Here is a 13819-nt window from a genome sequence, read left to right as displayed (position 1 = left end):
GTATAAAATATAAACATAAACTATTATATTTAAAATCCATCCAATTATTTTTCCGCTCAAATTTCGGCTTAGAAGATGAAATAATGGTATTTTTTTGCTCTAGGTGTCACTTTTTAACTCGTCAGTCCATCTTCTGAAGAATGCAACAGCACTAACATTTAATCATCAGCACCACAGAAGGCCATTTCTTGCTGCAATAACTCACTTCTTATAAAATATAAAAACTTTGATGAACAAAATATTAATAACATAAAAACAACATCAGTATGAAAAGTAATTATACCATGTAACAGATGTGTTAGAATGACAGGGAGTCAAAAGAATATACACAGCAGTTTTCGATCTTTATTATCTGACAAAAATTTTGATTATGATAATTAAGAATAAAAGAATAATCTCTCGCGAGCTTAACTGTTCCTTATCGGCGTGAATATGTTCGAGTATGCTATACATATAAGACACATTTCTTACAGACAGGAAAAGCTAATATCATTTGAATTATTATTACTCATACAAAAACATGCTGGCATAACATAGCGATCCAACGTGACACATCCATTAAAATAGAATAAAATATGTACGAAATAATTTCAACAACAATAAATAAATGGAAAAAAATAAGTCTATAATTTATTAAATAAAGCACATTTAATCAAAACTTTTTCTCCCATTAAAATGAATGAGTATAAGAAATGATTGCCTCTAGTTTTCATTAATTTGTCTATTTTCGTGGTGTTATACGTCTAAAAAGTCCTCTTCGTTCAAAACGTGGATCCTTTTCGGTAATTTATATCGCAGAAGTCTGAAAGACAAAATAATACACTCATTTAGATAGGGAAATTATAAAAAACATATATAAAACCATTGCATCATGTTTGCTTAATTGCTAAATTTTATTTAGAACCTATATACATGTCTGTTTGAAATTAAATAGTTTTTTCCATTGTTTTGTTAACATCATTATTTCAATCAATATTATTTATTATTAACATATATTCTTAACAAGATTGAAGCATATTTTTTTGCAATCGAAAATAACTGATGCATATTCGATTTTTAATTGTTTTTGAAGATCTTGCGTTTTTGCACGAATTAAACAACACTTTTTCAGACAAGTCTATAACATGAACTATATTTTATTTTATAACCAGTTTTAAAATGATCCAATTGCAAAACAGGGCATGTTGAGTACAAAAACAAATACAAAAAAATCAGACTAACACAGTGCGTGTGTTTTTTATTTGTTACAACATAGATCATCTTAAAAGACCCTTTTACAAATATATATTTCTGTTCAAATGGTAAAATGACGAATGGGATTGATGCATAAAGGCTCATTCTTTATCTTGATATTCGATACGTTTAATTCTACTTTAAGATGAATGACCTTGATGATAGATAGCATCTGTTAATTAATAGGGTTTTTTTGCTTTTCAGATTTCTTTTATTTTGTTTAACTCATTATGGTTAGAGTAAGTGGTATTGCCATCCACCAATACACTTAATGTGTTCATGTTTGTCTCTTACATTTCAGTGGCATGTATATAAAATGCTGAATTAGATTTTTTATTAGAACACATCTGCGGATGTTTCTTAATTTAAAATTTCACCATAAGCATGTGTAAATGTTGGATTCTGTTTAAGTCGCTGCAAAGGGCGTGGATAGTAGCTTGCTTTTTTCAGTATTGTTCCTGAACAAACAGGTTAAATCAAACCAAACCAGCAACATTTTCAGTTTTGTCGTTTTTGGACTTTCTTTAAGCTCTATTCCATATTATGTACTATGCTCCCGACAATACATATTTTCATATGATATTCACGATGATTAAGCTTTGTTTCTTTCTTTGTTGGCTTTATTTCATGGTGCTATCATTATTTTAAATTTTATCATCATCAATATTCAGAAATTTTTAAAACTTAGTAACCTAGGCCATATAAATTCTTCAAAAACATTCAATGTGATATAGCTTCTTCGACCTGTCATATTTCCCCCTAAAAAACTAAGAAATAAATGAAGCTTAAACTAAATTCTTACATACTTAATCATAATAATTTATCGTCAACTGTTTTTAACATACTAGTTTATAGACTACTTTGCTTCAGAAATGGTTTACCTTTTTACCAGTAACGAAATATCATCATTTGTTTCTATTTGACTGTCTAAAGTATTTCTACTTAATTCTGACATCACATTGATGTTATCTCTATTATATTGTCGAGATTGGGCATCTGATCTCAGAAGCTGTTTAAAGGCCTCGTCATATTGATCAAATAACTGATTTTCTGCCTGATGTAACCGACCGGACTGCAGTGAGCTGTCGGTGTCTTCAAAACTCTTAGATCGCAACGACTCGAACGATTCTGGCAAATCATCATAATTGCGTTTACGTTTAAAGTATCCTGTTTCCACACTGCTTATGCACTCAAGATATTTTTTCCATTCTGATGTTAGATATTTTTTGTGGTCGGAAGGTAAATGTTTAACTTCATTTTCAAAGTCCAGTCCTAAAAAAATAAGAAACAGTCTTAGAAAGAAAAAAAAATCTTAAAAATAAGCCTTTAACTTGAATAGAAATATAAATCATAAAAGATGGCCGACATAAAAAAATCTTGAACCACTTATACAATTATCATATTTATCAACACTTAAACCATAGCATATTTATCACGAAAATTTTTTTATTAGGGTTGAGAGATTTGGGACTTTTCATCTTCTGTAATGAACTGGCGAACAAATTTATTTCACATGAAATTTACAACACATTACAATCTAACTTATAAGTGTTAGAACATACAAATGTGCAGGCATCAACGTGCATATTATACAGATTATCTCTAATGAACAAACCAACCCGAGTTTACAATTTTCTCCTTAAAGTGTGTAATTATGTTTTCACTAATCTGAAAGGATCTCCCACTTTCAATATATCATATTCTTATTGACCATTTTAAATCAGAAGGAAAGACCTATTGTGCATATAGCATTACAAATGCCAAAAGTTTCTATGTTTATACTGCGTAAATATGATCAAAAGAAAATAACTGTTATTTTACTCAATATAAATTTAAGTATAATTATTTAAAATTCTTTTCAAATGCCATTCATATTTCCATATCTTTTTTATGTTTTAGGCCTATAATTGGCCTTCCGTGGAAAAATGGTAGCTTTTCAAGACGTGCTGTTAGCTATGTATGTGTTCAATGACTCGTCCGTCTGCTTGGCTTTATAGGGAGAGCAATAATAACTTGCCATCAAGGGATCGCTAGTGCGATCCCCTGGTGAGGCGAAATTTCTCCTTGATAATGGATCACAGACAATGAGTCTAATGGTCTTTTGACTCTCACCTCTAATTGTGAAATCATGTGGGATTAGTAGTTGGTCACTTGTGGAGAAATCGATAATTACTGCTTTGTTATCTAGAAAAGTCGGTTCGGTGCACTGATCGCCGAGATGGGACCAAGGTATATGTTAAATCGGCGTAAAAACAGACAAGCAGACAGACAAACAAACAGACAGACTGGGTTTATGACTCAATAGCACCGAAAGGAAACTCACAAGAACAATTCATTATTGACCATTTTGATAATTGGCATTAGAAGACCATTGGTTACTAGAGTATATTGTTTATAATTTTTGTTTTTTTAAATTTTTATTTTTATAAATAATGCATGAAAATTAATTATAATACAAATCTGTGCCAACAAATACCTTTACTATGAAACCATCTCATGAATTAAAAAATGTTTTTACCATGTAATTCAAATTTCTGTTTTGCCACCATCATTGGGTTATTACCACATTGGTGTGCAGTACATATTTGACACATGTATGCACAAAGGAAAAGTTTGATGGCATATCGAGGCTGCATTAGAGTTTGGTAATGAGTACCTGCAAAAATAAAAATAATATTAGGTTTTATTGGTATACTTATTTAATCAATCTCAGTATCAATTTCCAAATCCTGATGTTTCATACTTTTGAAACATAAGTCTCAGCCATTTAGTATTAAATATTTTTCAGAATGGTGTGCATCTAACTTGCACGTATTTTGTACTTATTATTATATATTATTAACATTGAGGTAACAGGCAATTATAAAAATTAGACTCTCGGTTTAAGCCATTTTGTATGAATTTTCAGGACATTTCCCTTTGAAAAAAAATATGATTTAAACATCATACTCAAATATTTGATTGGCCTTTAATCATTTGCAATCAAATGTTATATTTTATATATCTATTGCTATCGATGTACTCTTACTTACCGACAGTCTTATTTTTATAATTGCCTGTTAGCTTAATGTAAATTATAGAAACACGTGCAAGGTAGTGGCATATCATTCTGTAGAAATATTGTGTTCTTTTATTTTGAACAAAACATACAATTTGAGATTTCGAATATAAAAAGATCAATCAAATTAAGTCAAAGTAAAATTTTATATGTTAAAATTGTTTAAATATATTTATTTACTCTGAACTGGCAAAACATAAAGTGAATATGCATTTTTGTCACAATAACACTTTTTTGTATATAAAAGCCCCATTATGTCCCAGAAATGCTTTTAATTTTATTTCTCAAATGCATTTATCTTTGGTGTACTTTTAAAAATTTCCAAAATGACACTCTTTGGCCAGTAAACTGAATCATCTTTTTCTTTAGTTGCCTTTTTGGCAATTAGTGCTTTAATATTTTGTATGGAAGTCAAAATTCTACTCTTATTACATTTTGCTACCTAAATGACAAAATATTTCACATTTAGCACTACTTTCTTGAGATAACGTTCATCTAATATGTTCTTAAACCATTATTTAAACATTTTTTTCTTAAAAAAAAAAAATATTCATTTATGAGGCATAATGTTTCTTCAATATATCATATGCAATCAACCCATTTAAGTTAATACTCTTACCTTTGATAAGTCTTAATGTTGAACGTACAAATTTAGCTTGATCCGACTTCCCTTGCATCTGCCCTTTCTCCCCTGCTGCTGAAATTCAATAATAGTTGAATTATACTTAATTTCAATCGTTAAATCTAAAATCACAAGGGATATCTAAGGTATGTCGACATTTGCATTTTCTTGCGATTGAATCAACCAATCAATCAATTTCAGCATTTAATAGCGTTACCTTGGTTCACAATATTACGTAATTATTTCAATCAATTAACCATCTTTGAACCGAAAATACCGAAATTTATTTGAATAAGTACACAAATATATACTTCAAACAACTAACGTGTATATACTAGTAGGATGCTTAAGTGAGTGAAAGATATTAAAATAAATAGTTTATATTAAAAATGGAAATTATTTTTTAAATGCATTTTGCTTTTATACAACATTATAAATACAGTTCAGTAAAACATGCTTAATTTTATTTAATCATCATGAAGTTCGGAAAGCTATATTGTGTCTTCCTTTATTTATTCTTTTTGAGTGAGAATAAAGTACAGTTTTTTTCTTATTTCAAATTAAAAATCGAATTTATGGAAAAACTAATTTATCGGCAAAGATCTGATTACATTTATAGAAAAATGTTTGAATTTCTATGAAAAGTACAAGAGAAAACTTATTACAATGTTTGTATATTATTACAAAAAAAAAATCAAAAAAAATCAGTAATTGCCTCTTGCCTTCTTAAATTCATCTGCTTAAAACAATTAAAAAAACTCCATAGTTTTGACTTTGAAAAAAAAGAAAAAAAAACGGAGGTTTTTTTACCTTAAATTTTTGTCCTTATAAAAAACGATATTTTTGCTTATAAATAAATTATTAGCATGGGGCTTAGAACAAAGCGAAAACTACTAAATTTCCCATGGGGCCAGGAGGGAACACTTTATTTTTTGGTCCCCCATGCTTTTAAGCTTATCATTATTATTTTCACAAGTTTGAAATTGTTGTTCGCTTTTAAGAAAATTTACTACTACATGTATTTTTATTTTCATAACAAGCATTTTGCAATAATTTCTTTTTAAAAATCAAAACATTTGGTTTTTGCGGCAAATATATAGCTTTATACACTTTAACTTGAAATTGTATCATAGTTTGGGGACCTTTCTGTTGAAAGTGAGTCAGGGTTAAATCGTATGCATATACATGCACAGTGCGTTAACTGGAGATATCATATTCAGATGCTCGTTAATTGGTTACTTTTTCTTAAGTTTCATATTGTGACAACAGGGAACGTGTTTTTAATTTTTGCCTATGATACAAGAGAGGAAGAACATAAAAAATCGGCATTCTGATTTATATTCGGGCGCTACGCCCTCTCATACAAATCAGATAGCCTCGTGTTTCGATGCTCTTTTCATTACTAAACACGTTTGTACATTCGTGGGCTTTATCTTCAACCAATGGGTAGAAAATATGTCAGATAGTATCATTTCATTGATAATGAAATTGATTTATGCTACTATTGTTATGTTAAAGTTACTATAATATACTAACAGATATACATACATGTTGTTTATGAATATTTACTTACATGTGTAACATTAAGTATAGGTTAGTTTTTATAAGTATTTACAAAACTAAATTGAATATAGACGCCACAGCCGCAGCTCACTAATAAACACTTCCCACTTTAGTGTTTTAAATTATTTTTATAAACAGTTGATTTACTACACTGATTAGATTTACCAAAGTAAATGTGTTATGATTAATTTGAAACACTGCAATTCTATTTGACCAAAAAAAAAAAAATTCAAACACTAGAATTTGAGAAATTGGCATGCCTAATTGATTACGTTATATAATTTCTAAAAAGTTATTATACATTCTTTTCATTTTCAATAAATAGTTTTGGTAACAAAAATATATTTAAGAAAGAATTGTTTGAACCAAAAAAAGAAATAATAGCGGGATATAGTATGGTTATTTCTTATCAATTTGTTTCTTCTATAATGTTTATTTTCTTAAGCATAAATCTCTGGAGGGCTTAAATTACTTCTATATTTATTTAGTCTGAACCTGTAACTGTCACCAGTAAAAGATAATGGTAGATTCGCCAAAAAAAGAATTGTCACAAATTAATACTCGTATTATATGGAAAGATCAATTCTCGAAGGGGTCGTTAGTGTTTGTAATGGTTCGTACTTTTCTCACATTTAGTTTTAAGATTGCTATCCTGAAGGTGTGAATTGTTTTCTAAATGACGGTTTGCAAGAGCATTAGGAATAGAGTTGGTGTTTAAAAACGTGTTAAGTATTTTAAACAGAAGAAAACAAAATTCCCTAATGAAATTGAAAATTCAAGCACATCAAATTCTAGCTAGTACAAAGCTTCCACTCGATTAAGAGCACAGTTTAAAAGGTTAGATCTTTCCCGATACGTTTGTTCCCATAAGTTTGAATACACACGTTGTTTCATATCTGGAGTTATCTGTATTTATGCACCCGTTGCTGGTATGAGCTGTAACACTGCCAAAAAAAGTTTTTGGGAAAGGAAATACAAAAGATGAAAGTTTTCCCTTTGATTTAAATTTAAACGTGTGCTAATTATTTTGTAGTTAAAGCCTTAAAAATTTTAAACTGGGAATAACTCGAAGAATGGATTCCCAAAAAGTCGTTTTTTTTTAATTTTTACCCCCAATTTTGGGCAAAATTTTTTATTATGTATCGAAAACAAGTCTAACCCAACAGGTTCCCGAAAAAATACCCAAATAATAAAGGGTTTTTTTTCCCAAAAAACCCCACTACAATCCCAAAAAATTTCTTTACTCAATGGTGGACAAATGGGTTTGATTTGAGATGTTCCGGGGCCAGCAAAACCCCGGATTTGGCAACCTATGTAGAAAATAAAATGTGGGAAAGGAATAGAACACCGTACTTCTTATCCAAATGTAGTAAAATTCGATTCCCCTAAAGGGGAGGGTTTCCCTTTTGTTTTCCCGAAAAGTCTTTGGGAAATTTAAAACCCAAAAAAGATTTTTTACATTAATGGGAAAAGCAAACAAGACTAGCGAGAAAACAATCATGTTTTAATTGTATATAACTAACATTCAAACCTTTGAGTCCCTCTTATCATTTATTGTATTCTTAATACAAAAATACATGTGCTTACAATTCTTAGATATCATTTTGTTTGAATTTAATATTTCATTTTCTGAAAGTTGTAATAGTACGATTATTATGCAATTTTAATGTAACTTCCTTTGTATCCATTTGTATAATTATTTACTTGATTTGTGTTATATTTCATATCACTTTGTCTATCAGTATTAAAGATAAAATATTTGCAAATTATTATTCAATTTTGCTGGGCAATTGAGTTCCTTGCGCCCTGTGTAGACGATACAGAAAGGAAAATCCTGGCGTTGTCAGGTATCAAATATTTTAGTATTCAATGCATATAATTCTCGAAAAATGATGAATTTTTTGTCCAGATTGAAAAAGATACGAATTTATTTAAAATACATTAGCGTAGAAAGGGAACATAAAATTTTAGATTTTTTTCTTCATCTTTCCTGATTTCCTCTTGCAATAAATGTTTAGAACACTCCCGAAGCAAGCTTAATATTTAAAAGAATCTATCCAAATATGGACAACTATTGACAAATGTTATATTCAATGACCTTTTGTACCGTATTTGTTTATGTAAAATTTAATTGTTTTATTATGACAGCTATTTAAGCATATAAGTGTTGTTTGTTTACCCTCCATAAATGCAACTTAAACTTCTTCATAAAATTTGATGTTTTTTTTATAGAAATATGTATACGTGACAATGTTGTAAAATTCAGAACAAAGCAAAAACTTTATTCAGGAGTTGTACAATAAGTACAACCAACCATCACACATACCCCCGCCCCCCCCCAAAAAAAAAAAACAAAAAAAAAAAAAAAAAAAAAAAAAAAAAAAAAAAAAAAAAAACACAAATACACACAAACAAAACACAAAAACAACAACAATATATGTATAATGTCACAAATAGCACAATATCTCTAATTTAGCACAATCTTGTATCTCATGTACTGTAAGTGTTATAATAATGATGTGTTATAAGTACAAATTGGAAATGAACTCCTCGTTGTCTTCTGTTATCACAAGTACCGTTTGATCGATCTAAAATGTTAAATTTTATGAACTCATTAAAATACATTCTTCTGACATGAACAGAGCAGTTTTTCCAATATTTTACGAATGTCCGTCTAGATTTAACAATGTTAATTTAATTTGATTCATTTTTTTCGCGAAAGATTTTTAAAGAACAGCGTCGACCTCTTATCATGTAATTAATGCTTTCAGAATATGGTTTATTCCATGTGTGGGTGCTGGGGTTGGTAAATTGGCATACAAATTTTTAATTATAGTACTTTACTTTTGAATGTATTACAATGTAAAAATAACATGAACACACCTAATTTAATTGAAATTAACGTTAATTGGCACCATGATTATATGGCCAACTTTGCTTAAAATATTCAGGTTTTAAGTTGTTCAAAATTTTGATATTGTCCGCGTTTCATTAAAATGTCTTTAATAAAATATATCTCTTTGAAAGAAATAAAATAACTCTTATCAATTAGCTTAAATATAGGAAAGAAACAAATGTATTAACTAATAATTAACATGCTAAAACTTTTTTGAGGCATTTTAGTTAGATAATTGTAAGGCATTTAAGTTATTATTAATATTTTTGAGCTAATTAAGTAAAATATTTTTGAGCCATTCAGTATCATATACATACATTTTCATCTTTGCTATTCAAAGACATAACTAAAGACATACCTATTAATAAATACTTGTACATGAAAATTGTATTATCCGCAATATAAGTATTATGTAACTTACATTATCATATGCGGTGCATTTCTATCGGAAGAATTTTTTAAAATATTACATGTTTATTATTTACATACGCATTCATGAATTTACTTCGTGCATTTTCAATAACGACTTCAATCATTGTCATAGCATATTGTGTTTATATAATAATGTATGTTTTTAAAATATGTTAGTTTACATAGAAATAATATTATCAACATTTAAATATACCAGTTTACATTAATTTTCATATCAATCATTGTTTTCGTATTTTCAGAGATATTTAAGTATTTAATAGATTTAACTTTTATTAATATCTTTGACAACGTCTTTGTTTTGAAAATTAAAATAGATGGAAATAGAGTCCTTAAAGAAAGTCCAAAATGGCAAAATTGAAAATGTTGCAGGCTCGGTTTAATTTATCCTTGTTCATGGACAGTACTGAAAAGTAATGGCCTTATAGAAATTCACCAAACCATTTTTACCTTTTGTTTTGTAAAGTTCAAGCAAATCAATCTTTACTATCATGGGATATATCTTAACTATGATTTGGGACTTGTCAACATCGCAATTAACTCATTTCACGGAACATTGACATTGCTGTTGGTAAGGCCAAGAGAAAAACTGATTACTATTCCCCCATGGAATTTTGGTCAGGAAATCAAATAAATTTCCAATTCTGCTTTTTTGAAAGAGGGTATGTTGTTGGTCTTAATTACTGTTGCCTCTAATCACTTGGGAAAACTGCACAATTGTCATTTATGATTTATGTCATTTATCAACATGGATGCAATTTGTATGGTCCCTGCTGTCCCCGCTGTGCTCTTTGTTGACAGAAGTGGTCAATTTTGTAGTTTAAACGTTGGACAAAACAAGGTTTTCTAGAACAGAATGTCAATAGCCAAATATGATAATAGTCAATGTTTTATGATAATTATTGAACGTATAATGTTGCAATTTGGTACACAAAATTTGATCTGGCCGTTGTAAGCACAAATAAGGTGTACTTTGTATAAGTGAGAAAAGAATGGTTATATATTTTAACATACACACATTTTACAATACTATTTACAGATAGCTTTTTAATGCAATTTTTGTCCACTTAGATGGATATCTATCACCTCTATTCCGCATTAATGGAATTCCTTTGTCTATTTGTTTTACCATAATTACAGGCAATATGCTCAATCCAGAGATCCCTTTATACATCTAATAGTTGATTTTTGCAGACGGGTTTACTGTTACGTGTAAACATAAATAATTTTAGTTCGACTTAGAAGGAAATTATAAGATTGTAGACAAACATTTAAACCCGTACCTGGAAGTAACAAGTACTAACCAATGGTTGACAAGTTTTCACTCTGTTACTGATGTATTTTATGGGTACTTTATAATAAATATATCTTTATTTCCTCCAAAAGAAGAGCACATATACTTATCCACCATCTCAGCAAACAATTAATGAAAGAGGCTGCATAAAACTGAATCTTTTTAGTAATCGAAGTAAACTAATTGTAGACACAAACCTAAGTAACTCATTCAGTTAGTCAGAGAATAAACAATTAAGTGTGAATACCGTATTCAGATATAAGTCAAGATAATCTTAGCTATTATTGAGTATACAAAGAAATGTGTGGGACTCATTTGTCTAAAATTATCCTTGTACAGTGCATACCTAGTGGTCCTCAGATTCAAAGTATTTTCAAACATATATGATCATTCTTTATCGTTGAAGGTCCTGAAATTTATATTGTTTTTAAAGCTTTTTATTTCCGATTTTCTTTGACAGTTTTAAAGACATATCATTGGCCATATTCCTGAGTCCTTTTTTGTGTCATTTGCATTTTGAAAATTAGTACAGTTAGAGAGATTAAATAATTTTATGGAAAATGTCTGACCCCTTCTCCAATGATAATCGAAGGGTCTGTGCCGATTCGATATACAGAACATACGGGCCGTGTGAAATAAACCTTAAATCGCGTATTAAATTAATAAAAAAAAAGCTCGTAAACAAATTCTCACGACATTGTTCCTTTTAACTTCTGTGACATTTTGATTCAAGAGAAATTGTGTGTTTGCTAATTTCAAGGCACTTTTCTTAGCATCAGTGAAAGTGAAATAATGAATGTGTTCACGCGTAAAAAAAATTCTCGGCGCCGATCAATCGGAAATTAATATTTATTCAATGTAATTAAAACAGAAAAAAAGTAAATTTACCGATCATTCCCAGTCACGAACGCATTGTTTTGTAATAAACAAGCGCTGTCTTTCACATGAGGGCATTAAAGTTGCCTTATAATTTTAAAACAATTCTGATGTTTGCATTAATAAATGAACCCCGCATCGTGGAATGAAAAATGAATTTGTTTTTCATGATTGATAATTTATGAATGTCTTAAATCGTTGTTTGGTGGGGTGCTATCAATATTCTTAGTTTCAGAGTAAGATAAAAACATGTGTACAGATTATGTTGATCACTACACTCAATAAGCGTTTTGCTCTCTTCTGTTTTGTAATTTACCTGTCTCGTATTGATAAATTTGATAAAACCAATGCTGTGATTTTATCTAGCATATCAGATTGCCAGTTGGCTAGAAAAAAGTAAAAAACGAAAACTCAAAATGCTGACAAATACGGCAAAATTAGAAAAAAGTAAAGCCTGTTGATAGCATTTTACGATGTTTTAAATTATTGACACAACTTAAATATTTCTCATGGGTAAATTCAATTTTAAACAAATTATAAAATTTTAACTGAGTGTGAGAAAGAATTAAGATCATCACACCTATGCGACATGTCTTCGGAATGTTTTACAATGATATGTACTTTTTGCAAACTAAAATCAAAAAGTCTGCGGAGCACGGCTCTAAACATAAATGATGACCCCACGTCGAGTGTCTTTTAAACTTTCTAATTGATTCAGGTGATGATGAATTTCATAAAACTTTGGAATTTTTGTTTAATTCATAGCTTCTCATGAGATTTATAACCAGTCAGTCATTGAATAAAGTTATTTTCTAGAGAATATTAATTCACATGTAACGTGCGGGTTATCAACACTTACAACTCATTAAAATGAAATTATTTACAAAAACGTGAATAGTTTGACTAGTTAAAATCTCAAAATCATGAATGGTAAAATATTTCAGGCGTAGATTACAAAAAAGGGATAATGTTAAAAACATTTCATAAAAATGTTGAAGAAGATAACTTTAAAGGACAAATGATGAAGATATTCTGTAGTGGTATTTTTGATATTGAAGAATACATTTACAGTTTTACACAGATTCTATAAGGTTATGCTTTTTTTTTTCATCACATACTTTACGTTTATCGTAGAAATAATTTTTCCAAGACTAAAAAAAAAAGATTCACATAAAACATTTGCGTATTAGTTAATATATTTTCAACAGTAGAACAAAACTTATCAGTCATCTAGCATTTATTTCTAAACCAAGCACATGTGTTTAATGACTTTACATTTTTGTATATCATATCTAACCATCGTATATATTGTCATTATATGCTTCGCTATATCAGAAGTACATTTAAGTCTTAAATCAATTGCCACGTCTCAAACTAAAGCAGAAATAACCTCGACTGAAACAGATTTATTCTCTATTTTTGCTTTCATGTCTTATCAATTTTCTGTATATCTTTTGCAAACATTTTCGGTCGTCTCCGTACTTTAAAGTACATGCAATTATTTATATTACATTTATCAGATTAATATACCCCGCCCTTTTAAATGTCTGCAAAAAGCCTAAAATAATACAAATTTTTCCGCTAGTACAGAATCAATAACATAATAAGGACACGGTTTATTCAAATAAGGATTAAAATGCCGAAAATCAAAACTGAATGCAGTCCGGTCTGTAAATAGAACAAGGCCTTGTCCATTTTTTAATCCTATTAAAATACTATGTAATTATTATCATGGTCCGATACTTTAATTAAGATACACATTTTAATCGTTTATTAAACCACCATTTATAACTTAAAAGTCATGATGTTAACGACCGGTAAATTTTTGAGGACATAAACTTGTCCTTA

At 29.2% G+C, this 13819-nt stretch overlaps 1 protein-coding gene across 2 annotated transcripts in view; it reads right to left on the bottom strand.

Annotated features, from left to right (window-relative positions):
* Positions 1-237: 237 nt before the first annotated feature.
* Positions 238-13819, bottom strand: part of LOC132719092 (uncharacterized) — a 33196-nt gene continuing 19614 nt past the window's right edge. The window contains exons 2-5 of one of the 2 annotated variants that reach the window (XM_060702835.1): positions 4911-4988; positions 3752-3889; positions 2115-2505; positions 238-802 (exon numbers count right to left, since the gene is read on the bottom strand). In XM_060702835.1, the coding sequence (XP_060558818.1) occupies positions 736-802; positions 2115-2505; positions 3752-3889; positions 4911-4968 (654 nt within the window). In that variant the 5' untranslated portion in view covers positions 4969-4988 and the 3' untranslated portion in view covers positions 238-735. The remainder of the gene's footprint in view (positions 803-2114; positions 2506-3751; positions 3890-4910; positions 4989-13819) is intronic. The other variant, XM_060702836.1, reaches the window with a different exon arrangement.

Source organism: Ruditapes philippinarum, unplaced genomic scaffold (assembly GCF_026571515.1).
Source record: "Ruditapes philippinarum isolate M1 unplaced genomic scaffold, ASM2657151v2 ctg517_1_1_1_1, whole genome shotgun sequence".
NCBI lineage: Eukaryota > Metazoa > Mollusca > Bivalvia > Venerida > Veneridae > Ruditapes > Ruditapes philippinarum.
The sequence above is the reverse complement of the archived record's forward strand: the minus strand, read 5'-3'. Positions and strand labels throughout refer to the sequence as shown.